At 51.6% G+C, this 25,397-nt stretch overlaps 12 protein-coding genes across 12 annotated transcripts; 6 read left to right on the forward strand and 6 right to left on the reverse strand.

Annotated features, from left to right (window-relative positions):
- Window positions 1-110: 110 nt before the first annotated feature.
- J4E82_007253 (uncharacterized protein) lies at window positions 111-1,342 on the reverse strand (the record flags this gene model as incomplete). Its single annotated transcript, XM_051733499.1, has 3 exons — window positions 111-594; window positions 657-1,141; window positions 1,193-1,342. The coding sequence occupies 3 exons, from the start codon at window positions 1,340-1,342 to the stop codon at window positions 111-113; spliced, it is 1,119 nt and encodes a 372-aa protein (XP_051586682.1).
- A 1,278-nt stretch (window positions 1,343-2,620) lies between these two features.
- Window positions 2,621-4,571, reverse strand: J4E82_007254 (uncharacterized protein; the record flags this gene model as incomplete). The annotated part of the gene is made up of 5 exons (XM_051733500.1): window positions 2,621-3,183; window positions 3,233-4,251; window positions 4,302-4,401; window positions 4,455-4,499; window positions 4,550-4,571. 5 exons carry the CDS (start codon window positions 4,569-4,571, stop codon window positions 2,621-2,623), a joined length of 1,749 nt encoding a protein of 582 aa, XP_051586683.1.
- Window positions 4,572-4,901: 330 nt separating this feature from the next.
- J4E82_007255 (uncharacterized protein) lies at window positions 4,902-6,353 on the forward strand (the record flags this gene model as incomplete). The annotated part of the gene is made up of 1 exon (XM_051733501.1): window positions 4,902-6,353. The coding sequence occupies one exon, from the start codon at window positions 4,902-4,904 to the stop codon at window positions 6,351-6,353; it is 1,452 nt and encodes a 483-aa protein (XP_051586684.1).
- A 767-nt stretch (window positions 6,354-7,120) lies between these two features.
- Window positions 7,121-7,648, forward strand: J4E82_007256 (uncharacterized protein; the record flags this gene model as incomplete). The annotated part of the gene is made up of 3 exons (XM_051733502.1): window positions 7,121-7,195; window positions 7,258-7,444; window positions 7,500-7,648. The coding sequence occupies 3 exons, from the start codon at window positions 7,121-7,123 to the stop codon at window positions 7,646-7,648; spliced, it is 411 nt and encodes a 136-aa protein (XP_051586685.1).
- An 827-nt stretch (window positions 7,649-8,475) lies between these two features.
- On the forward strand, window positions 8,476-10,491 carry J4E82_007257 (uncharacterized protein; the record flags this gene model as incomplete). The annotated part of the gene is made up of 4 exons (XM_051733503.1): window positions 8,476-8,727; window positions 8,777-8,911; window positions 8,963-9,882; window positions 9,939-10,491. 4 exons carry the CDS (start codon window positions 8,476-8,478, stop codon window positions 10,489-10,491), a joined length of 1,860 nt encoding a protein of 619 aa, XP_051586686.1.
- A 961-nt stretch (window positions 10,492-11,452) lies between these two features.
- Window positions 11,453-12,271, forward strand: J4E82_007258 (uncharacterized protein; the record flags this gene model as incomplete). Its single annotated transcript, XM_051733504.1, has 1 exon — window positions 11,453-12,271. The coding sequence occupies one exon, from the start codon at window positions 11,453-11,455 to the stop codon at window positions 12,269-12,271; it is 819 nt and encodes a 272-aa protein (XP_051586687.1).
- A 924-nt stretch (window positions 12,272-13,195) lies between these two features.
- Window positions 13,196-14,036, reverse strand: J4E82_007259 (uncharacterized protein; the record flags this gene model as incomplete). The annotated part of the gene is made up of 2 exons (XM_051733505.1): window positions 13,196-13,788; window positions 13,850-14,036. 2 exons carry the CDS (start codon window positions 14,034-14,036, stop codon window positions 13,196-13,198), a joined length of 780 nt encoding a protein of 259 aa, XP_051586688.1.
- Window positions 14,037-15,102: 1,066 nt separating this feature from the next.
- On the forward strand, window positions 15,103-16,047 carry J4E82_007260 (uncharacterized protein; the record flags this gene model as incomplete). The annotated part of the gene is made up of 1 exon (XM_051733506.1): window positions 15,103-16,047. One exon carries the CDS (start codon window positions 15,103-15,105, stop codon window positions 16,045-16,047), a length of 945 nt encoding a protein of 314 aa, XP_051586689.1.
- A 431-nt stretch (window positions 16,048-16,478) lies between these two features.
- Window positions 16,479-17,792, reverse strand: J4E82_007261 (uncharacterized protein; the record flags this gene model as incomplete). Its single annotated transcript, XM_051733507.1, has 1 exon — window positions 16,479-17,792. The coding sequence occupies one exon, from the start codon at window positions 17,790-17,792 to the stop codon at window positions 16,479-16,481; it is 1,314 nt and encodes a 437-aa protein (XP_051586690.1).
- A 648-nt stretch (window positions 17,793-18,440) lies between these two features.
- Window positions 18,441-19,899, forward strand: J4E82_007262 (uncharacterized protein; the record flags this gene model as incomplete). The annotated part of the gene is made up of 4 exons (XM_051733508.1): window positions 18,441-18,646; window positions 18,700-18,943; window positions 18,997-19,442; window positions 19,494-19,899. The coding sequence occupies 4 exons, from the start codon at window positions 18,441-18,443 to the stop codon at window positions 19,897-19,899; spliced, it is 1,302 nt and encodes a 433-aa protein (XP_051586691.1).
- A 126-nt stretch (window positions 19,900-20,025) lies between these two features.
- J4E82_007263 (uncharacterized protein) lies at window positions 20,026-22,186 on the reverse strand (the record flags this gene model as incomplete). The annotated part of the gene is made up of 2 exons (XM_051733509.1): window positions 20,026-21,588; window positions 21,641-22,186. 2 exons carry the CDS (start codon window positions 22,184-22,186, stop codon window positions 20,026-20,028), a joined length of 2,109 nt encoding a protein of 702 aa, XP_051586692.1.
- A 388-nt stretch (window positions 22,187-22,574) lies between these two features.
- On the reverse strand, window positions 22,575-24,450 carry J4E82_007264 (uncharacterized protein; the record flags this gene model as incomplete). Its single annotated transcript, XM_051733510.1, has 5 exons — window positions 22,575-23,246; window positions 23,311-23,801; window positions 23,857-24,075; window positions 24,177-24,237; window positions 24,292-24,450. The coding sequence occupies 5 exons, from the start codon at window positions 24,448-24,450 to the stop codon at window positions 22,575-22,577; spliced, it is 1,602 nt and encodes a 533-aa protein (XP_051586693.1).
- Between the last annotated feature and the right edge of the window lie 947 nt (window positions 24,451-25,397).

Here is a 25,397-nt window from a genome sequence, read left to right on the forward strand (position 1 = left end):
AAAGGCGAAAAAATCTCAAACCCTGAATATGCTGGTGGTGATTGGACGAGAAAGACAAGTCGCGAATGAACGGGAAAGGTATTGCAAGTGAAATTTCCATTAATAGAATATCAGCGGGCTATACCCAGAAAAGACCTGGCTTTGTGGTCAGACTGAGCATCGCTCTCGATGGTCACCGTGACCGTGTTCGTCTGCATGATATGATCGTCCTCATATGCTGTCATACGGTGAACTCTTCCCAGCTCTTCATCATCCAGTATACCTCTCTGACTGGAGTCATCTCCGTTTTCTTCGATTACGGTCCAGTGGCCCTCTTTTCCTTTACCCATGGCATGTACGGTCGTGGTAGTTGCAGAGTGTTGACTTTGGTTCAGTCTCGACAGCGGCACGCTTTTGTTGGTCCGAGTATGCGAGCGCGAATAAGAAGAGATCGTTTCCTTGAAGAACACACGGAGAATGGGGATGGAGGCGGCAATAATGGCAGTCGCTGTCTCGACGGCAGTCCAAATGGTGAGCTCCTTGCCGTTGAAGGAAAAGTCCCCCTGTCCGAGTTGAATTACATATACGCCTTTGACGATTGCGCAAACACCAGATCTGAAGTCCAATGTTAGCGATCTGATGCCGTTAACCAGAAGGGCGATTTGAATGACACTCACAAAACACCCATGCTCATAGCGATACCCACTCCAATCTTCTCGCGGAGCCTTAGCTGTAATCCCCATATAAGATACCATGGCAAAAGCGCAAGCGCAAAGTCTGCCGCAGCACACCATGCAGCATTGAAAATCCCATAATTGATGGAGTGACTGGGATCCCAGCAAGTCCCAGGGATAGTGTCATTCCAAGCCTTCTCCATTGGGTGGCACTGTACCCATGTGGCCAACGCACTTGGCAACATTATGAGAAAGAGGGTGACGATGCAGAACCATACGAACCAGCGTAGGTAGCCTGTCGTGAGGCGGAGTAGAGTGACGCCAAAGGAGATCTTCGAGAAAGTCGAGGCGAAACAAGATATCGACGCAGCAACGGACATGCCAAGAGCAACTGTGGTGAGATATTTGACTGGAATATCTTCTGTTCGCTTCCCGAACCCTAGTTGTTGTCCTGCTTGGGTGATGGCGGCCTGAGCCAGTAGGAGGACCTGTTCGCAAAGTGTCAGCGAAGTCGTGATTACGACAGAAACTCAACATACCCAAGAAACGGCTAGAATGTAATCATCCCACCAAAGACCTTGTTTGCGACTCATCTTTGCGTAGAACCTGATGCCCAAGAAGCCACCACTCAACACCGTTAACATCCATGTTACGCCAGCAATCACAGGGCCATTGTCCGGCACACCCATTTCAGTGCGCTCAGTCTGGAGGACCACCAATCTTTATCAGCCAAAGTGAATGTGCAGTCATGCGTAGTGAGCGTCCATGCGATGATCGTCGAGAGAAGCAAAGACGGACTGTGGGGGGTGGGGGGTGAAAACCATGCAGCAGGATCAGCTCAAGCACTTTCAACACGGTCCCAATCATACCCAAAGCCGGCGGTACATCATCTCGGCATTCGCCGTATCCTGGGGCGGAACTGAAATGTGGTAGTCATGCTAGAATGTCCACTCGACACGCGACATGGCGTGTTTGGAATTAGAACACTAGAAGCATGTCCTCGGGAAGTGGAGTCGGATCAGGCTAGTGTGGCGCAAACACTACACATCTTCCTCGTGTCTAGCAATGGTTTGGAATGCATCACTCGGCCATTAAGCCAGTCCAGGGAAGGGGCACCGTTAGCTGACCATCCGGCAGTGAAATGCAGCCAAGTGTTGAAGCAGGGACAGAAAGGCTTGAAAGAACGCGATCGTACAGTAGGCTGAACAGGGATATACCTTCCAGGTACCTGGCCCTCGGAGATGACGATGCTGCAAGTGAGCGTTGCAACCTGATGAACGGAGTTGGGTTGTTGACATTGAGCGGCTGGCGCCCCATGCGGATGTGCGCCTAGGGGGTCTCAGATCCAGCGGGATGCGCGATCGATTGTGCGATTTGTCGGACCGATCTGCGCAACCAACTTGTCAACGTTCTAGGCCTTTGGCAACTTCCAAGAATCGCATGTAATGTGTGATTCGGCGATCATAGATTGGCTGTCAACCTAATGGCAATTCGGCAGTTGAAGTAGACTTTCGGTGACAGGAGCTTCCAAAACACCAGGTGCAGAAGTGCTCGGGGCTCTCGTGCGTGGCGCTGAAGTGACGCGGCGTCGGTGTCAAAAATCCGGCACTACCGAACGACGGCGCAGAAATAGAGTTCACGCCACGTTGGGATCCACGACACTCGCTACCTCCGACGTGAGGTGACAATCTCTGTTGTTGCCGGTATCTGATGCTGAGTTGAACGGTTGACCTGGGCGGTATGATCTGCCCGAGTCTTTGAAGTTGGGCAGGAGCAATGGACGTGCACGAAGATCTGGGTCATGTCCGGTCGATTATTGAAAAGCTCGGAAATAAGCCCGCACCACCTCTTGCTACTGCATATGTATTCAGGCTATATTGAACGGCTCAGCTCAAGACCGGCCACGTTCTCATACCTATCCCGTATACATTTCTGTAACTGAAGTATTGCCTCAAGTGTATCCTGCTCTACCCCTTTTTGTTAAACTGCTTCAGCTTCTCTTGCACGGCTTTCTTGACGTCGAACCCTTGCATCACACTACCCCTCCTCTTCCTCTGCTCGATCTCTGCTTTGACTTCTGCTACTATCTCGTCAATTTCTGCTTCAGGGTCGTCTGCAATACCCAAGAGAGGCATCTTAGCATGGCCTGCAACACTATCTGCCGAGTTGGTCCTTGCTAGCCTTTCTCTTCGGATTTCCTCACGTGCTGCCTTCTCGATCGCAGGGTCGTCGAAGTTGTTGGCTGCGGGCTGTGGTGTACGTGCCGACTGGCGCTGAACGAGCTGCTTTCGGAAAGGGAACGACCGCGAGAATAACGCGAAGGATGCGGCGACGCCAATGAGGGTGTAGAAGTAGACCCTTGCCCAGACCTTTATGGTATCGGAGAAGCCGAGCAGGATGAAGGGTGCGACCACGTACGCGAAAACAGTCTGTGTGAGGATAACGGTAAACAGGTCGTAGTATTTCTTCGAGGGTAGTGGCGATTTTCCGTCGGGCGTCATGAATAGTGGGCGTATCAAACGGCGGCCATCTGGTATATGTTAGCATACGACGCATTAGACATATGACAGGCAGCCTACTCTTTGCAGCAGTTTGTACGAATGCAGCTAGAACGAACGCAAGGTAATAGCCGGGGTAAAAGCCATGCCAGAACGCACTGGTCACAAAGGTCGCTAGAGTAGCTCTGAAGCCAGGTTTCTTGCCCTTTGGTGTGACTCGAAGATACATGTAGTTCTTCAGCCAGTTGTTGGTGTTGATGTTCCAAAAGCCAAGGTAAGCGCGAGCATTCTGCGCACTCTCGATCTCGAGTGGCATAATGTTGGTGAGACGGTCCCACTTGGGTCGGCCAGTCTTGGGATCAAGGCCGTTGTAGCCGATTCCTGAAAGAATGCATGAACCCTCAGACAAACTCCAAACTGCATAGTACTTCATGCGAGTAGTGAGGCCGAGCATATAGAGCTGCCATATCCTACGGAAGAAGTTGTATTGCATGTATTCGCCACCGAGGAAGAAAGCTGGATAGTACCAGCTTGAGAATTTAATGAATGCGATAAGCCAGAGAGTACCGTATACACCTTTTGTAATTGCAGGCATGCCGCTGCGAGGAATCTTACGCTTCTTGCGTGTTGGTGGTGCTTTGGATGGATCAGTGCCTGGGGGGAGGGTAAACATAGTCGTGGTGATGTATTGGCTGTAGTCGGCGTAGTCAAAAGCTGGGCCGGCCATGATAGCAGGGAAGAAGAAGACGTAGCCGATGTAGTCGAGAATGCTGGGCATAGTCCGGATAGCGTGATCTCGCTGGACTTCGCTAAGTTCAGAGTCAGGAAGTCGACCGTCTTGAACGTTCCAGCAGAAGGCAGTGAGCTTCATGACCAGGACCATTTGAGCTCCTGTGATGTCGAAAACAGATGGATCGTTGACGGCCTGTCGGTAGATGTGGTTCACCGACATGTGGCCCATAAGGAAGACAAAGCCGATCCATGGCATGTACGGGGAGTGGACTTTAGAGGAGATGAGGTAGGCACCGCCGGCACTGATGAATATGGTCCGCAGGCCGGACCACAGGTCAAATAGTCCAACAAGGTAGAACATGGAAACGCTGTCATTGTTAACACTAGATGGTGATATGTTACGGACGAGGGATTTCACCTTATTACGAAAACATTCTTCTTCCATGGATCCTTGTCCGGTATCCTTTTTAGGACAGCAGCCAAGGGATAGGACAGGTAAAAAGAGAAGACGAGCTTCACTGGGTGGGGTTAGCAAAACAGGCATATGGACGGAACAGTTGGAAATGCTTACGCTCATCAGCCGAGTTTCCAAGTATACCGGCCACATATTCGAAAGCTTCACGGTAGTCAGTACATCTGGTATGTGCTTAGTTGGCAGATACGTACGTGCGTTGATGTAGGGCAACATGATGCCAACTGTCAAGCTGACGAAAAGCCAGATCCAGGAACTAATGGCGTGGTGCAGGGGACAGATGGCAGGACAGCAATAGCAGTCTTATATGCAGAGTATCAGCATCGTCTCGAGGGGTGAAAGTGCAGATGACGGTGCGAGTGTGGCTGAAATACGAAGTAAAGAGGGAAGCCAGGATGACGTCGCGGCACCTTTACCCGAGGCCCGTGCGAGACTGCTCAGCTCTCACTGGCCAACTTTTTCGAGACACGAGCTTCCACGCGACTTCGCGTACCGTCCACGAGCGCAACCACGGCGCATTCTGGATAACGAGCACCAGCCGCCAAGATGAGTACGACGTACAACCTCGAGCCAAACCCGACCGCCAAAGTCGTCCTGCACACCACCACCGGCGACCTCGAAATCGAGCTCTTCGCCAAGCAGACGCCCATCACCTCGCGCAACTTCCTGCAGCTGTGCCTCGATGGCTACTACGACAACACCGTCTTCCACCGCCTGGTCAAGGGCTTCATCATCCAGGGCGGCGACCCCACGGGCACCGGCCAGGGCGGAGAGAGCAGCTACGATGGCGAGCCCTTTGCGGACGAGTTCCACAGCCGGCTGAAGTACACGAGGCGAGGCCTGCTGGGCATGGCCAACACGGGAAAGAAGGACGACAACGGCAGCCAGTTTTTCTTCACCCTGGCGGCGACACCAGAGCTGCAGGAGAAGAACACCATGTTCGGCCGGGTGGCAGGCGACACCATCTACAACCTAATGAAGATGGCCGAGGCCGAGATACGGGACGGAAGCGACGATCAGCCCATGTATCCCACCAAAGTCACAGGCGCCGAGATCATCATCAACCCATTCGAGGACATGGTCAAGAGGGTGCAGGTGGCTGCGCGCACAGAGCCCGAGACGAAGAAGGCCAAGAAGCCCAAGAGGAAGGCCGGCAAGAACGTGCTCAGCTTTGGCGATGATGCAGCCGAGGCTGACTCTGCGCCCATTGCGAAGAAGCCCAAGTTCAACACCAAGCTGGTCAGTGCAGGCGAGGAAAAGCCCGTGTCGAAAGCACCCGAGGAGACGAGAGAGATACCCATACGCAAGCCATCCCGAAAATCGCCGCCGAGGTCTCCGTCACCCAAACCCGCTCCAAAAGCCGCGCTCCGGTCGCCACCCAAGCCTAAAGCCAAAACTCCACCACGCGAGCTTTCGCCTGAATCTGAGAAACGATCGAAACTAGACCGTGTCAACCAGCAGATCGCCGACCTCAAGGCATCCATGAAGCGAAACACCTCCGCCCAAGATACAGGGCCGGCCAAAAAGAAGTCGCTATTAGAGGCCATGGTGCCAACATCCACAACACGAGGAAGGAAGCGAGGGGCTGGTGGCAACGCAAAGGACGAACAATCTGCACTGGACATCCTCTCCCGATTCAAGTCGAAACTAGAATCAGCCGACTCCACCGCAGCCCCCAAGACCGTCACACCAACACTACCCGAGGAAGCAACGAATGGCAACTCCAATGGAGATGCGAATGGAGCCAATGATGAAGATGAGGCTGCATGTGACTTGCATTTCATAGTGGGCTGCCAGTCTTGCAAAGCCTGGGACAAGCAGGATGAAGAGGAGTCAGATGACGACGCGGGATGGATGTCACATTCGTTGAGTTTCGCAAAAGACAGATTAGGGAAGGATCTCGAGTGGAAGCGGAAGAACGAAGAGGAGCTGTTGGTCATTGACCCAAGAGAGGAGGCGAAACGGCATAAAGCTGAAGGTAAAAAGGTCAGGAGATGACGAGATAGTGGGAGAGCAGATAATGTCAAGTTCTCACGCAGGACCCATGCACTAGAGCTTACGACGCTGATCAAACATGATCTGTCATGGCCGAGGACCACTTGGAAACTCTGGACTTTAACATTATTCCTTGAGAGCGCGATAACGACTGCCGCAGCCAAACCATTTCTAGATCCTCGGAGCCATTTCCCATCATCATCTCATCATACCGATTGAGTGCTTTCGTAGACGGCCCGTTCTATCTGTTGTCCTCCACGCATGTATTACGCGTAGTAGATCGCCTTGTGTGGACCATGTGCGGCTTAAGCGATTTGTTTGCCTTTACCACGTCTATCGTGGGAACTACGCGAGCGGTGTGAAGGCGGAGAAGGGTAGTGGACTGAGCTGTGGCCCACCGTTTTTAGACGTCGCCTTCACTTTCCCCCACGTATATCTCGGACAATCCGCAGTCGCAATTTCTATTGTCGGACATTCGACTACCCCAATACGCTGACAGGGGCATTCCACGACGTCTTGGTCTACAGAGCAACTCCGTCCGCTATCTTCAAGAGGTGAGTTTGTTCCTACATTAATTACTGCTCCGATCGACGGGCGCGCGTTTCCTGCAGTCGTCGCAACAGCTCGACACAGGTTTACACAACCCCACCCTGTGCCTTTCCTAGCTATCACAACTATACAAAACTGCCGTTACAGGTCTTTCCCAATGTGCTCGAACTGACGTGTACGTATCTGACCCTTTGCTGACAGTCAGCAGTGCTGTCGCCAAAATGCCGGTCAATTGGAATGACAAAGACGTTCTCGAGCGCCTCTTCATCGCGGCTCTCGCCTCTCTCGACAACAAGGTACGTGGAACTAGCTACCACTATTTCCCTGTAGCAGCCACACTAACCCCAGCGTCGCGCAGATCAACATCAACGAAGTTGCTCGCATCTATGGCGAGGATATGACCTATCACGCCCTCGAAAATCGGATGCGTAGATACAAGAAGGAAGCTACAACGCTCAAAGATGAAGCAGCGGACCGTGAGGGCGCCGTGAAGAGTCCGATGAAGACACGCACCAAGAAGAGCGACGCTGGTTCTCCCAAGGGCGGTACGCTTTGCGAACACCCTCTTTCACTATTTTGCTTTACTGATTCGGCATATAGCTGTCAAGACTGGGCGAATCACCAAGAAGGCGACCACTACTACAAAGATCAAGTCTGAGCAGCTTGTTGACGAAGAGCTGCTTCACGGTATGGGCGAGGAGGCGGTAGGAGACGATGAGGCGGTCGACGAAACCGATGAATTTGTTTGAGGCTAAGCGGCGCTAAATGCCCCATCGCCTATGGAACATGTCTGTTTCTAGAAGTTTTGGCGCTTTGCAGGCTTCCATAAGTTGGAGCTTCGATGTCGATGCGCAAGCCGCAGAGGCAATGGGCTCCCAAAATTGCTGAAGTTCATCCATCGAGCACGGGTAAACATCGACAGCGCATGAAGTGTTTCTGTATCTGCATCTTCAGAACTTTGGATGAATATGGGTAAAGAATCTTCAGAAAATTCACCACGGATTTTCATATCACGATTTTTTTTACTAAACTACCTGCTAATGAGTGACGTTCACCCACTTCAAATCACTCCAGCAACCTACGGACATCGGACGTATCCGACACCGTAACCTTCTGCGATCAGTGCGTGTAAAATTAGTCTGTTGTCTACAGCTTCACCGTTCGAACGCAGACATGTTAACAGCCTGGAAGCTGATATCAGCAATACAATTCCATTACTGCGTCGATCATGCAGCACGATATGCAACGGTATGGCCGGACCAATAAGTGCTTGCCATCCTACCCAGGCACTCAATCTAGCAAGGCGAAGGCTAGGGGATATATGCAGAAGACGTTACGCGAGTTGTACACTTTATCTTGTTCGCCAGTATTGGCCGAAAGAGGGTCTATGCTTATGTCGGGCCGTCGTGTCGGGTGGACTAATAGCCTTGCATTGATTGCGCTCTGTGCCTGCATATCCGGCGATATTTGCAGATCATCCCTACCGGTTAGCTCAAGCTTGGAGAGAGAACCTACTTGAGCTCGAGCATCTCAACTTGCTATCGATGTATTCAGTCTCTCGTAGACCTCGTCCATCATGGCTCCTCTCAGGTCGATTATCGCGGCTCTTGCTTTACTGAGTGTCAAGGCTCTGGCCGCTACGTCGATCGACAACAAAACTTATGAGTACATTGTTGTAGGCTCTGGACCTGGCGGTGGACCGCTTGCTTCCAATCTTGCCAGAGCCGGTCACTCTGTGCTGCTCCTTGAAGCTGGAGATGACCAGACGGAGAACGTCAACGTTTCGAATTGGTTGAACTTCAATATAGCAGGCAACGATCCGGCCACAGTAAGTGTGTGATCGAATTGGACCGACACACAATTAACGGATCGTTTAGCGATGGGATTTCTTCGTGAAGCACTCTGATGACGAAGCCAGGGAAGCAAGATACTTGCATAGAACTTGGCGTAAGCCAGATGGAAGCTTCTACGTTGGCACTGTGCCCCCCGAAGACTCTACCGCTCTGGGAATTGTAAGTATATCAGATTCATGCGCTCAACGCGGCTTTTGACTGTACATACAGTACTACCCACGCGCAGGCACTCTAGGAGGCTGTGCTATGCATAATGGCTGCTTGACGATGAATCCCAACGATGCGGATTGGGATGAGATCGCTGACATGACTGGAGACGACACTTGGTCGCATGAGAATATGAGAAAATATCTTGTCAAGCTTGAGAAAGTGCATTACAACAGCACATACGAACATGGTCATGACGGTTGGCTCGATATGACTATGATGGATCCTGGCTACACGACCAGCGCAGATGCCAAACAGCTCAGCGGATTAGCTGCGCAAGCTGCGGGCTACTCTATGTCTTCTACCTCAACACTACTACAGCGCGACATGAACGGGGCTCAATCCGATCGCGATCATCTTGTCGGACCATTTGGAGGGGTCTCTCATATCAACCCCAATGGACGTCGGTCGTCGCCCGGCTACTACGCTCGAGATACGGCTGCTTCCGGCAAGTATCCTCTGACTATCTCGCTGGACACGTTAGCAACCAAGATCATCTTCGACAAAGCTTCTCTCGGTCTTCCAAAAGCGATCGGTATTGAGTACCTGCATGGGAAGAGTCTCTACAGTGCTGATCCTCGTTACAACTCCAACGTCAAAGGCGTTGCGGGGAAGGTGTTCGCGTCAAAGGAAGTGATCATCTCTGGAGGAGCTTTCAACTCACCACAGCTCCTTATGCTTTCCGGTATCGGTCCGCTTAAGCAACTTGCCAAGTTTAACATTGCACCAGTGGTAGACTCGCCTGGTGTGGGCAAACAGATGGCTGACAACTATGAGGCTGGTATCTTATCGCTAGGCAATCGTCCCGTTACTGGCATGTCGGAGGTCTTTCCGAACTTTTGGAAGACTTCTACTTCGCAACTGGGGATCCGAGACATCTATATGTGGTGTGGTTCTTTTCTCTTCGAGGGGTTCTGGCCAGGGTATGCAATTGCAGCTGTTCACACAATTTATTGAACATCCGCTAACCTACCAGCAGCTTTCCCAACCGACCTCCGTACTTTAATGAGACCTACGGCCCAGCGCAGTACGAATGCGCAATGGTTCATATGAACCCACGCTCCCAAGCGGGTACCGTTGAACTTCGATCTGCTGACCCGCGTGACGTTCCTGCCATTAACCTCAACTTCTTCAAAGATGGAGCAGAGGAAGATCTTCAAGCTATCTACGAGGGTGCCGAATGGGTACGTTCCTGGTTGTCGAAAGTAGATCCATCGGCACCTGACTCGTTGGCTCCTTTCCGCGAGCTGCATCCATGTGAAGGCGTGATTGGGAAGCAAAACTGTACAATCGAGAGCCAGAAGGCGTACATAAAAGAGCAGGCCTACAGCCACCATGCTAGTAGTAGTTGCAGGATTGGTGCTGATGGAGACAAGTACGCCGTACTGGATAGCAAGTTCAGAGTGAGAGGAACAAGGGGTTTACGAGTTGTGGATGCAAGCTCGTTTCCTAAGGTGCCTGGAGGCTTCCCAGTGCTGCCTACTATGATGATCAGCGAGAAAGCTACCGAGGATGTCCTCGCTGACACGTAAGTGTATGACTGGTCGGTTAGAGCGACACTAGGTTCGGCTGATGTGTAATTGATTGCACAGGACGCTTGGACCGTAAGTACTAGAACAGAGAACTCGACCCTCACGATTACACAAGACACACATCTGTGGAGGAAACTTCACTTTTACTTTTCCATATCCTGCTTCATCTCAGTGCCTCCACGAATCATTTCTTTCCGGCCTACAGCGAAGTACACGCTACGACAAAGTCGAGGCCGCACCCTGCCCAAATCATTCTCTTCAGGTTTGTTGATCTCCAGCCGAATTTCACCTCACGATGTACGAGCACATACCAAACAATTTTATGCTCCCATGTCAAAGACGCCCATCCGAACGGACAGGCCCACGTAGCTCTCAAGAATGTCCATATGTCGAATGCTATCTTCAATACCTGTTGAGATATCCTCAATACCTGCTGAGAAGTGCACGGAGAAGAGTGCAATGGTAAAGAATTAGCACACGCTTGCAGCATCAACACCTACATAGCTTGTGATAAGAAAATATGGAGGCAGTACTCTCGATCCTCTCTTTTATTGAGACACAAGAATTTCGATTGTTTCTTCCGCTGGTCAGATTTCTGACTTTCCCTTGTCTGGCCTTTGATCTTGGAAGAAACGTCATTCCTCGCGATGGGCACACCCTTGTCAAAGGTTGAGCGATAGTCGGAATTGAAATGTATTGTCGTCGCTCCTCCCTTCCCATACCTGGACTTCGCGACATACATGACGCAGGTGCTATTCTCCTTCCCATGTCATCGCATCTTACCTGCCTCGAGGAAAATTGCTTGCAGTCATGTCTGCCTATAAGAAATCGCCCTCCCGCCCATTCACCTCTCTCCACATCCCTCCCCATTCTTCCGGCGTCGCAACTCTTTCGGCGAAGCATTTCATAGCGAGTAGTAATCAATTCCTCACGTCAAAAACACTGTTTTCACACCGAGGCCATGTTCTTGATTTCACTTCTCTTCTTGTTGCTCTCACCTGCCTCAATTTTCGCCAAAAACGTGCCGCGACTCGACAACGCCAAGAACCACGATCAGCGTATTGTCAATCTCTCGTATACTGGCTTCGGCAGCGCAACGATCACATTCAAAGACCCACGAGAAAACGAGATATTCGACTACGCCATTGTCACGAAATACACCACCTATCACCCAAATATCCTCACCAATGCTCTAGTGGCCAACGGCTACAAGACTACCATGCTCGAAAGTGGTAGACTATGTGGCTGGACGAAAGTTAAATCCGTGTATAGAACGCTGGGTATGGACTTCCGCAACCATCGTGGCGATATCTACTGGAAATATAGTGACTCAATCCACATACCATCGTCCATGAGTCAAGCACCCAGCGAGGACATTATCAACGACATCACAAACATCCTCATCCGTAACCCGCCTGCTGGAGACGTCTACTTGCTTTGCACAATTATCCTCGCGTGGACAACCAGCCTACTAGGCTACATGCTCTTCATGATACTGCTTATGGCCTGCATCAAGAAGTTTGATCGGAACACGAACAGGTCAAAGGATACTGAGGTCGACGAGGGTATCGAGCTCGACTCAATGGAGATACCTAATTACGACAGTCTGTCGGAGACCGTCATCGGAGCAACGCCATTCGAGGATGTCAAATACACCTATACCAGCCCTCAGTCTGGTCGCACTCCTTCCACAGGCTCGATGCGCTCAGATCTCCTCCCCACGTACTCGCGGGAAGAAACCAGACATGGGTCGACATTCGACAATATCCGGATAGGCTAATACTTTCTGGTGGTGGTTTAGTGGGGTCGTTTGCTCGTTTCACGTCGTTTCAGGGGTCGCGACTTTTCGTTTGCATGGTCTGAAAGAAGGACGAGTTTGTTATGTCGCATTCGAGCATGCTGTTATGGTTTTGTGTATGGCAAACCTACGTTTGTTTGATTTCTCATACTTCCTATCCTTGTGACTGTTTTTAACTTGTCCTTGTTGTCCTTGTATCGTTTCCAATGAGAGCCACTACAATCTATAGGCGTTCAGCAGTCATTGTGGTGCGAACCTTCGAAGGTTCAGTACGTACAGCATTTATGAATGGCGTCGCCCTGCTGTCGTGATTGCGGAGCCTTGGCCACTTTCAGTCTTCCCGTTCAACGCCCGACCCAGACTTGAGTCGATGCTTAGTGACGCGGTATCTGCCTGACACAATCTCAAACGTGTCTAGTGAGGCTCATATCGAACGTAATCTCCACTCATGCAGTCACTGCTACACATGGAGACACTTTGGATCGGTGGCGGTGGCGCTGCGCAGGTTGACGCGAGTTTACATGCCCGTGCCTACCTGCGAAAATGGCGTTGACCAGTCCCCAGGCTTGAGGGAGATACGGACCGGAGAGAGATGTGTCAATCGGCAAGGCGGCCAAGCAAAGCATCTTTCGTGTTGTCGTACACCAATAGAGCGGAAGTAAGCAGACTGACAATAGTCAATAGTCAACATCTAGGCAACGTCGACAGAACCGCCAATTCATGACTAACTTCTTGCATTATGATGAGCAGGTGTGATTTGGTTTATCAATTAAACAAGGTTATGTTACAGTTTGCAAAAGTTGGGCAATAGTCGCTGAATACAGGTAAGAATTCGCGTGTGGTTGGAACAATGCTTCACTCTCTGTTCATGCGCCAATGTGCCTTCGTCGACAAAACATCCACTCACTACATCTCGTATCTCACTGGCGGTGCCCCATCGTTTGGCGGCTTGTGTGCATGCACCCCTGCTGCGTGCTGCGGATCCAACTCTATCAAGCTATCAGGTGGAGCCTCGTTTAAAGGAGGTGCGTAATGACCATATTTGTACTGCTCAGAGACTTGAGGACTGGGTGTTTTGGGCCGATCAACCCCTTTTTTCTTGTGGTGACGGAACAAGAGGAAACCGACGATCAATCCGAGGAGGAGCGCGACAGGTATCCCAACCCCAACTCCAATTTTAGCTGAGGTGGGGAAGCTGCTCGCGGGCGAGGCTGAACTGGGCATGGGTACGGCTGTTGGTACATTGGTTTGTATTGAACTTCCTGCGCTGGAAGAAGAGGTTGTTGCAGAGGTCGTTGAGCTTGATAGGAGTGAAGACGAAGCCGACGAAATTGAAGCCGATGCCGAGTCGGCCTTATCTTCGAGATAGAGATACTGACTGAAGTCGACTGGGTCCACTTCACCCTCTTGGTAAAGGGTCAGCTGGAACAGGTTCGACAAGGTCAGGTTGAAGTCAGTCGTGATAGGCCAAACCACGTCAGTCTTGTTCACGACACTCTCTGCTCACCATCGTTAGTCAGAGTTACTCCGATAGATGTCAGAGATGATGGTTTTTCGTACGTGTGATATATTGCTCGTCTCCAACGAGTACACCCGTCGTCCGGTTTGCCTGCCATAGGAGAATAGATGAGGCGATGCCAGCCGGTGGCTCCGTCCAGTAGATCGTGAGTTTGTCACCTAGATAGTATACCTGCGCATCGCTGAAGTCCAATGGTCTCGGATTCGACGGCGGAACGATGAATTGCATGAGTGCTGGGAATTAAGACAGGATGTCGAATACGATAACTCAATGTCCCAGTAAAGGCACAACCAAGCAAGAAGGACTGATGTTCAGGGAGGCAAGTAGGTGAGAGGATAGGGGGCGACTTTGACAAGTTCCGTAGGGTACAAGCGAATCAAAGCAGTGTGATTTGAAAGGAGGAAATGCGTGAGGCTGAATCAGGCGGCTTGTGGAAGCAAAACGCTTCAGGACCTTGCGTGGGGGCTGAAAGCAAGTTCGCGCGAAGCCATGCTCCAGGCTTACAGGCAGAGAATCACGATGTCAATGTCAATGTCATGGTCGAGCGGAAAACGGGCTGTCTGATCCGCTCCTCCAATACCATGACGATTCTGCCGTGGCTGATAGCGTGGCAAGAGAGAGTATCGGTGTACGCACGAGAACGTATGTTGACCAGAATTGGGAGCGTAACACCACGCATGCGGCAGACCTTTGGATAGGCCTCCCAGATTGCGTGTGACGATCTGGGGCTGGCAACTGGCATATGTACTGGTCATTCACTGGTGTCCGTGAAGGCTTCGTAAAACCTCTTCAGCCCAGTGGGCATAGAATCAGGCTGAGACATATTCTGCTTTTCCACGATAAAACATTACTGGACACAACATTCTCAACCTTCCAAGGGCCAGTTTGTGTGAAACCCCCGTGCCGGTGCGGGTGTATATATATCGTGGGGCGAGAGGGTGCGCGATTCACAACATTGGTTGTGGAGTCCCATTGACCAATAGGGCTAACCCGTGACGTTGAGGAATGCAACTCCTTTGTTGCGCGCGTGGCTGCTTATGTTGTGCCACCTCGTCACACTGAGCGTTTTCGTTGGATCCTTCCTCTTGAGTAACCCGCACCATTCATTTCCGAAAGTGACAGGGATAGTCTAAGATTCATTCTAGTTCTGGGCTGACTTTAAGACTGCATAGCCCCTCGTCGTGAGCGATCGTGCTTCAGCCTTATGACGGCTGGTGTAGATGCTGAACCCTATACATCGACTCACCTTGGACTCTTTACCACCAGCGTTCATTGAGCAACCTACACCTTCATTATGTTAGCACGGTTACATTTCAGGTTTCTTAGCTATCACTCACTCGTCGCCTTGTGTGTTATTTTCTTCATTTACCAGATCTGCACTCTCCGCTCTGTCCAAGATAATATTGCAGTCCACATCCAAGGAGCGACCGCAATACCAAAGTATGAAGGAATACCCAGACTGATATGGTATAAGCTAGGGCCGCGTGGCCTCTCAGACGAAGCGCGAAATTGGACCGATAGTTGCATCAAGCCCAACCCCGAATACGAAGCGCGCTTCATGACCGACGAAAGCAGCGACGAGTATGTTCGCAAAAAATTCGCGTCTCGGCCCGACATTGTCGACAACTTCCTAGCGCTACCAGTTCCTATATGGAAGGCGGATATCCTTCGTTACCTGTTACTCTGGGACCAGGGTGGCATTTGGTTCGATCTTGACGTTTCTTGTGAGGGCATACCCATCGACGATTGGATCCCAGCGGAGTACAAGGGAAACACGAGTCTTGTTGTGGGCTGGGAGTTCGACCATGGGTGGCCGGGTAATTACCTGCACCAGATGGAAATATGGGCCATCATGGCAAAGCCCAGGTCACCACATCTGATGCAGTGCATCAACGACATCCTGCAGGAGCTAGCTGATAAGACAGCTGAACACGGTATAACAGTCGAGAATACCACGATGGATATCATGGGAGACACAGTCGAGTTTACAGGCCCGAGACGTCTAACGAGTGCGGTATACAAGAGCCTAGGTGGCATGACGAACCGCAATTTGGTGGGCAGTGATACGGAGGAGCTTCTGCAGCCTAAGCTTGTCGGAGACGTGCTGTTCATGCCAGGTCGCTCTTTCGCGCCGATGACAAACACCTATAGCCCGGAAGAGGAGGCGATACTATCTCCACAGTTAGTAACCCATCACTACGCTGGAACATGGAAGAACAGCCACGGTGGCGAAGATTAAACAGTCGCAGTCGCACCAATGCATGTATCGGGGCGCAAATCGATGAAGTGGTTGATTGTGTCAATTGCTAGGTTTAGTCGATTTCCATTGTGGCGGGCGAGTCTGGTTTATCTAGATCAACAATAGCCCGAATATGTCGATACTGGGTCAGGCTCAGCGAGGAAGCACTCTGACCCTGGAGGGATTTGGGAGTCGCAGGCGACCTAGCACAAGCTAGTGTGAGTATAGCTGGTTTGTTACTTTCGAATACATGCGCCGCTATAAGCCTAGTTGTCCGTTGTTATGATCTCATGGTCCACACTCTTCGTTATAAGAGCGAAATGGAAAACATAGGGTGTTGGGTGGAGCAACCCATTTGTAAAGCCATAATGGTGGACTTGACTAAGGTCTGGGGCTCTTGCTTAGCCATGGTAATGAACAGTGAAGAGTGTCTAAGACTCCTGATCACCGAATGGGTAGTTGAACTTGAGGAGAGCGTTCAACCCACCAACCCAATGATCCTCAGCCATGTCTTCCTTGCCGCTCGTACCACGTACGATGCTGGGTACGCCACCTTCCCAACCTCGAGCGTCTCGCTTGACTACCTCCCCGCCTATTCGGACTTCCATACCCGTGCCCAGTTTCTCGGTGATTGTATTCCCGTCAATGCTGACCTCGACTTCGCGACCGCGGTTCTTCTTGCCTAAGCGCAACGTGATTGGTGTCTCAGCGGGGAGCACCAGTGGTCTAAAGGAAAGCGATCGAGGGCAGATGGGCGTAAGGCATATCGATGATACGAGAGGGTGCACAATGCTCCCTCCAGAAGATAGCGAATATGCTGTCGATCCGGTTGGCGAGCTGATGATCATACCGTCGGCGACGGCCTCGGTAAGGAAGCGATTGTTGATGTAGACGTCGATGATCTTCAAATGCGGGCTGGAGCCACGGTGGAGGGTAACCTCGTTTAGTGCGTACGTGTCGCCCTGGCCCTCGATGCCGCCTATCCTTTTCCCGTCGGGCCCGAAGACGCCGACCTTCAGTCGGTTACGCAGCAAGATGCGCGCTGTTCTGTTGCTGCCCATAGCCTTGCCGCGTATGTCGGCATAGCTTAGTGGCTTATCCAAAGGATCGTCTGGCGATGTTGGGGGAGTAGGAGGACTCGTTCCTAGCGAATCGGACAGGGTAGAGTACGTGTCCGGCGCACCGCTCATATACACCTCCCGGAATGCTCTCTTGTATTCCCTGAACTTGAACTCGCCCAAAAAGCCGATGGTGCCCATGGCGAAGCTCAAGACTGGAGGTACGTTATCGGCATGGCTGAACAAGCTACTGGCCCTCAGCAGCGTTCCGTCGCCTCCAAGCGTGCAGACCAAGTCGGTTTTATCCGAAAGATCGTGTGGTGCGCCCTGACTCTGGGTGTATGTGTATACGGGAAACGACAGCTGCTCGTGTAGCTCTTGGGCCGTCTCAGGGTCGAAGATGACGTTGATGGATGGGTAGGTGGAGCGTATGTGCGATGTGAATTCAATGACAGACTCGGTGATGTTTGGTGTGCGCTTCTTCTTGGTGACGAGGATGTTGCGCGGCGGCGAGGGCCATTGCAGGCTCAGCAGCGTGTTGGATGACTGTATGTATGACGGCTTGGTGCGCGAGGGAAGCTCGGACACATGCCTGATGTCAAGACGACGCGAAGTCGAAGAGAAACTACGCGCCTGCGCGGGCAAAGCCAGGAGGCGCCATGGCAAGATGCGATGCGGCACAAACATGGTTGGGGAGGCGGTGCAAGACTAGGGCCAAAATTCCAGGCGATGCTGTGCGCAAAGCTTGGAAGGGTGAGGGGACGCCATGTGAGGGGACGATGACGAGTTGAGCCGTGACAGGACGGCAGCGTCCATGTCTCTCGCGCGCCAAAGGGCTTGGAGTGAATGCTAACGGGCGGAGATAATGCTGGCCCAGCGACTAATCTCCATCGTCACATGGGCGAAACGTGGGCCCTGGTGCTGGGCCTCTGGTGCAGAGGGTGAGGGTTGCGAGTGAACGCGTCCGGATATGACTAGCGCCCGCACAGGCAGAGCTATCCCTGTACGGGGTGGGGTAACTCTGGCCGGTGTCATCATGCTGGGATGGAAAGCTGCGGATCGGCAACAGCAGGTTCCAGCGCCCGCCGACAAGACACGACACGATGCGCAGAGGCCGCGACCTTGACTGCCTCCTCGCACCCTTCACGCCACTCTTCCAGGCGCGTCCAGCCTAAGACGCCCAATGCGGACCACAGCACGCGCTCTCAGCACCCATCCCCCGCCGCATCCGACCACGCCGACCCAGGTGCACGCGCACTCGTGCCTTATCTGTCATATTCCCTAGCCAAGTGAAGTGCCTACATCCTTCCTACGCATGTCCACACCTCGAGCACCATGTCCACCAAGAGCATCCGGCAGCGCCAGCCGCCCGCATCAGTCCCTGTCATCGAGAAGCTGAAGGCGCAACGGACCAAGGCTCCCGCAGAGCCAACACTCCCCGACCCCACGCAGCACCCGGCCGGCGAAGTCAAACATGGAGTCTTCGCACAAGCCATGCGCATGTGTCTCTTCGCAGCGTACTTCAACGGCAGCATCATAGCGTTAGTATTGCCCACAGCTAATGCCCCCATAGGTTACTAACGCCCTGTCTCAGTATCGCCATTACGCAATACATCGGCCTCCCGCTGTATTTCTACAGCAAAGACCTATTCTACGCATGGATGGCCATGACAAAGCAGCACTTTAGCATGGTCGTCACCACCATGACGTACTGGTGGGCGCCCGTCACGATGCGCGTCAGTGGAGACGAGAGCGTGCGAGGACAAATGAGGAAGAACAAGGACGGAATGATGGAATGCGACTTTCCAGAGAGAATGGTCCTCATCTCGAACCACCAGGTACGCCTTCCCAAGCAACCGCTTATGGGACAACGAGAGCTGACACCCACTAGATCTACACTGACTGGGTCTACCTCTGGTGGATAGGATACAGCGCTTCCATGCATGGCCACCTCTATATCATCCTCAAGGAGTCGCTCAAATACATCCCCGTCCTCGGTTGGGGTATGATGCTATATGGCTTCATCTTCCTCTCACGCAAATGGTCGACGGACAAGGAACGCTTCCAGCATAGATTGAGGAAGCTGAGCACGAGTCACAGTGGTCCACTATCTGGCTCCAATGGTCTTGATCCAATGTGGCTGCTCATCTTCCCTGAAGGCACAAACCTCAGCAAAAACGGTCGCGCTTCGAGCAAGAAGTGGGCGGAGAAGAATCAAATTGAAGATCTGAGACATGCATTGCTGCCGCGAAGCACAGGCTTGTCTTTCTGCTTGCAGGAACTGCAAGGTTCTGTCGATTATTTGTACGACTGCACCATGGCGTACGAAGGCGTCCCGTAAGTCCGATTCGCATAGCGTGAAAAAAATCGATTGCTGACTCCCGACAGCGTCGGTCAGTATGGCCAGGACCTCTTCACTCTGTACAGTACCTACTTTGAAGGCCGGCCGCCAAAGTCCGTGAACATGTACTGGCGCCGCTTCGCCATCGCCGATATACCTCTTCATGACGAAAAGATCTTCAGCGACTGGCTCCTTGCCCGGTGGCGCGAGAAGGACGATCTACTTCAGTATTTCGTTGAGAACCAGCGGTTTCCAGCAGACGAAGGCGAAACACCCAGCGTGGATGGTGGAGCCCCGCTAAAAGGTGCTGGCTGGATCGAGACTGACGTCCGGCCGAAGCTTTGGTATGAGTGGATACAAATCTTCGTCCCGACTGCTGCATTGGCGCTGATCGTCAATGTTTTCATAAAGATTACAAACATCGTAATGAAGGTAACAAGGGTGAAGTCATGAAATCAATGGCTATCGTAGAGGGTCATGTTTTGCTGCATCGCAGTTTCTGGAGTGTGGACTTTTGTGTTATGTAGACCGGCTTGATACCCTATATTCATATCTTCTCTCTTCCTTTCGACTCCAATCTCAAACAAGAGTATATCGCGTAGTGCCCACGTAGTCCTTCTGGGGCCCTTTAACATCATAGCGTACCTCCCACCAAATGTCTTGTGCGCCCCCTGTAACAAGACCCTCGCCAAACCTCCAACTCGCCGTATACAGGTCCTTGGCACAGAGATGTGTTTCCTTATTCTTCGCCTTCATTTCACGCCCATCCGCCTCAAGGTCACCCATCTCTACAAATAACCCGCCAATTCCTTCACCACCCTTTCCAACACCATCTTCAATCTCCGCTCGTGGCATCTTTTCGTCGTTGAAGAAGCGGACTGCGATGTATTCTCCCCCAGTATCATCATCCTTAGGTTTGAGTTGATAAACGTATCTCCTCCGCGCAGTGAACTTCAGCCCCGTGTCGGTGATGAAATCACCTTCTTCGGCGTAAAGAAGCGTTGGTGGAGAATTATCCGGTAGGTTGCAGGGCGTGAATGTCGCTATGCCTGCCACGGTGCCAGAAGGATGTGTGGGTAATGAGGAGCGCAGCGTGCGTTGAAAATTCCATGATGTGTTTGCCGAGTTACGTAGGCTCTCGAAGATGTTTTTGGCTATTGAAGACAAGTTTTGTTGTGGCTTTTCGTTTCGAGATTCCTCTCCTGTTTGTAAATCTTCTGGTTCTTGTGGTAATTGCCTCGTTTCTCTGATTGGTATTGGTGTAGTAAAGCTACCATTACCTATGCCATTATTCTTGGTCTGCGAGTAGGCCTTTGGATCTTGGCTTTCTAGTAAAACGGCATTGACACTTTGGAGTGTAGTACGACTCGGGTTCAGCGCCGGGTTGCTTGTCGTTATCCAGCTCAGTCTTTGCTTGATAAAGACTTTTCCGATATCCTTTGCTTCTCTTGACTTGCTTGTATCTATCTTTCCGTCTTCATTGGTGTAAAGACATAATACGGCCAGAGCTGTACCAACAGAAAGATCTTTGCCTGTTGGACAGCATACAAGGATGTTTCCGGTCGTCGGTGTTTCAAATGATGAGAAAAATTGTAGAAGCTGAGGCAGCTGAGTACGCAGATCACGCGATCCTAGTTTGCCTACTTGACATTTGAGATGTAGATAGCGCTTGACTCCAGCTTCCTTGAGCCTTGAGGTGGCGAACGGCTCCGGTGTGCAGCTTACCACCACTTCGAAGCCCGCAAGGTTCATCTGGTCACTAGCTGAGATGTGCAGTTTCGATGTCGGCTTGATCAAACTTGCGACTGCACTGCTACCCCCCTCTTCTTTGAGTAGTCTTTCGATCAGGGCAGGCACGTCTTCCTCACTCGTTTTCATCAAAGCATCTTTATGCTTCCAGAACAGTGTCGGAGTCAGCCCGTGCGACCATGCTTCGTGGTCATCAGCGGCACCCTGGATGTACCCGCTCTCTGATGCCTCGGCACCGCGCACACGTCGTGAAGCTGTGCAGAGCACGATGGGATGAAAGTCCGGAAAAGAAGGGGCTGAGTCCGGAAGAGATGATAGTTGTGTCGCCCAGATCGGCCTCAGTGGTTTCTGTAGCTTACTGCGAAGTTCCGAGATGTTTGGCTTGCAGATTTCCTTCTCTCGCTATCAATTGGTATCCTCGAGAATGTCAAGACAATATACGCACCATAAATTGTCGCACGAACCCATCTATCTTCGTCTCTATCTGCGCATGCTCACTTTCGCTCACCGCTTGCGGCGGAGAAAACAATTTCACTTCTCCTTTTTCTTCTCTGCCAAAAATAGCCCTGTTGATGACACAGCACCATATGGGAATCGTTTTGCTCAACGCGTCTGGCATACTTTTCCCCCTTCTCGTACTATCTACAACCACCGCACCCCCATAGCTCTTTACGACATCTAACAACTGTAAGTTCAGTCTTCTCAGACTGAAGCTCCATTCACCCATATGGCCGTCCGTGCTTTTGAAATAGACAGATCCGGATTTCTGAGAGGGCGGAATATACCAACTGCCACACCGCTCATTCGCCACTAGAGGCAGATCATAGGCGGACCCGACAGATGTGATGAATTCACTGTCTGAGACGATGGAGGCGAGGCGGTTTTGCGTTGATAGTGTTGAGCGGCGTAGAGAAGAGAGGGTACTGGAGAGGTTTGGTGTGTTGGAGATATGCGGAAATATGATATCGGCCTCTTTCAAAGGCTGCGACATCTTAATTGTTGGATATATCAATTTTCCAAGCCAAAACTTGACAATGTTTGTGCCGGTACAAGTCAACTGGCTGCCCCCATCTAAATACCCCGCATCGTGATTTGTTTCGAAGAGAAAGAAGCCCTGGCAAAGCTGGGATGAGAGGGACTTGATGGGAAATGGGTAGCGAGGTCCTGGAATCAAGGAATTTCGTTCTAACTACCGTTCAGCAGTTGGGTTGGGAGGCAGATCTGCCCAGGAGAAGGAATCAGATGGCCAGGCGCTAATCTATAAGAGGTTAGTGCCAAAATCACTCGACGCGAAACTTGAAGGTTGCCCAGTGCGGTGTAGAATGCTAATTTATTCATCTATAAGCCTCGCATAATCGCTAGAACAACAAATCTGCCATCTAGTCCTGTTTAACGAGCGAGACGGGCGCGATGTAGCTGTTCCGTGCACTAACGAAATAATTGACTGTAGCGATTATCGCCATAGCGCCAAACATGAGCGACGCAAAGTTCATGTCAGTAGTAGAGGGGTTCGGGACGATGGGGAAGAAAGAGAAAATGAAGGACACTACCAGGAAAGCAAGAGCAAGGTCATTGACGATGCCTCCAAACTTGCCCAAGCTCCAGCGTCGAGGCAGCAATGGCTCACCGCGGAGACGCTTCAATCGGACACATCCAATCGATATGATGTAGGAGAAGATGAGGGCAGCGTTAGAGATAGAGACGATGGCGTTTAGAGCGACATCGGAACCGAAGTTGATGCATGCGAGCACGCACGAAAATCCCAGGCAAACAAGAAGTGCATTCACGGGAATGTCCCAGCCGGCTGGTACTCGCTCAATCCACGCAGAGAACGGAAGTCCTTTATCGCGCGCGAAGGCCCAGATCTGACGCGAAGAAGCCGCAGTGACAGATACTGCTGCAAAGAAGACAAGAACGACGAGCACTGCTCCCATGATTTCTGTGCCGGTAATGGAGCCTGTGGCGTTGTATACGGCTTGGAGAACAGGTTGTCCCGTTGGCGATTCTAGGACCGAGTCGAGAGCGCCGCCGCATATCACAAAAGTGATCATCTACAACAGCGGACATGACGTCAGTATATGCGCCGTATGCAGGATTATACTCATGTTTCCTTACCATGATGCATCCAAAGATGCCATTGAAGAAGACAGCCCACATCATCGCTTTAGGAAGTACTACGGAGGCATCTTTCAACTCCTCAGACATATGGGCACCCGCATCTGGACCAATGAAGCACCACAGTGGGGTTGAGAGGCCGACTAGTGCAGACACGCCCATCGAGCTCCACTCTCCTCCATTCGTCCATGTCGTGAAAACCTCCTCCGCAGGCGAACGCTCCGCCATGGTCCAAAAAAGGATCAGGAAGGCGAAGAAGGCGAACACATGCAAGACAAGAACGATACCTTCAGCGAGAGGCAGATGTTGTGCCAGGAAGATGTTGAATCCAACCATGAGTATCAACCAGAGCATCATCAGAAGCGTGACGTGCCATAGCTTTCCGATTTCCGCGTCTGGATACGCGAGGAGGACCATCCCAATGACAAGACTTGAAAGCATTTGCGCACATGCGGGGATGCCACTGACCCATCCAACGGCCGCAGACCATCCTGGACATACTGTTAGTGCATTGGGCACAGTCACGCAGCTCAGTCCGCAACGTACCCACGATGTAACTGAGCGACTTCTGGAACGATGGTGGTGCGAACTCGCTGACCCAATGATATTGGCCACCGGCAGTTGGAGCCATCGATGCCATCTCAGCGAGAGATGCGATCATCGCTAGGACGAAGATCCATGTAATAATCATCATCCAGATGACACCTGCTGTACCGCCATTGAACAGCTGCAGAGGTGAAGACATGTAGTCAGTACGTATCTCATCTGCATCTTGTACAATTACCACTTACTCCAAAATACGCAGATCTTGCCGAAAGTCAGCAGGGGAGTATTGTCACAACAGGAAAGAACTTACAACAGAGCACTTTCCCATGTTGACTGCAGGACCACCACAAACCCGATGATGGAAATCAGGCGAAAATTTCTCTGATTGTACAATCAGCAGAGCTACTACATACAGGTTTCGGTAAGTGAAAATACCCGCAGTTCCTGTTTCTTGCCCATCCTGTGCATGTCCGAGGCATCATGAGCTGTGCCTCCCAGCGCACTGGCATGCATCCTATCCGCTGCGCTGGAACCATTGCTTCCGATATCGTACTCTTCAGCATTCGCAATTTTCGCTTCCCCAAAAATTGCCATTGTGTGAAGCGCAGGACTGCAGACCATCGACAATCAGCGAAGGTAAGGGATATCCTAATAGGAGAAAGATGCTGGGCGGAAGAACCTGTCCCAGATGCTGTTTAAGCGGCCTAGATGCAAATTCTACTGGCAAAACTTTACATGATGGGTGCAAGCCGTGTGCTAGGACTGGGAATCAGCTGCCATTCTCGGGATGATCGCCGGTTCATGTGACAGGCCATTTGGAACGTGGAGGCTTTAGCGAATCAATCCAGGAAATGCAAGCGTTGTGTAACCGATGTCACCTAGGACGCGGCTTAAGTATACAGGGATCGCAACTCAGATGCAGTTTACGCAAGGGGCGCCAATGCTGTCTATCAAAGAGGTTACCCAATGCGCCAGGCCGGTTTGTGTGCATGGCAACGTGGGTGAAGCTTGCCCAGGTAGGGACGTCGTGTATCGAGAGTTGTAGGATCTCAGATGCTTCCTGCAACTCGCGCATTCTAGTACTGATACAACAAACGTAAGCTGATTGGACGACGACAGCGTTGTAGATCGAACAAGTGGGTGGTGGATGGTGTGGGGGGCCCGTCCCGTGGCTACAGTACTAGGCAGAAACGCGCCTCGGTGTCAACCCACCGCATTTCCCCTGTTTGCACAGCAACACCACACTTCCCCGAGCCGCGTACGAATCCTTCGCGCCTTCTACGACTCCTCACACCTCTTACAGTTTCATTGATGACATGTCACTTTTGCTGCAGATCCGCGCTAGTAAAAGTTAAGCGTGCGCAAATTATGCTCCGTCATTTCGTCAAGGGAGTCCGGGTGCAGTCAAGCACTCCGCGTAGGGTGACTGCCAATACGTCGTGAGGCTCGCCAGTCGAATTATAGCAGCCTCTATATTATCACGTGTTGGGTTCAATGTACTGCAGTTCAGCACTGCGTCGAGAAACGATAGGCTCTGGCAC

The sequence above is a fragment of the Alternaria postmessia genome, assembly GCF_024291825.1.
Source record: "Alternaria postmessia strain BMP 2775 chromosome Unknown scaffold_48, whole genome shotgun sequence".
Lineage (NCBI taxonomy): Eukaryota > Fungi > Ascomycota > Dothideomycetes > Pleosporales > Pleosporaceae > Alternaria > Alternaria postmessia.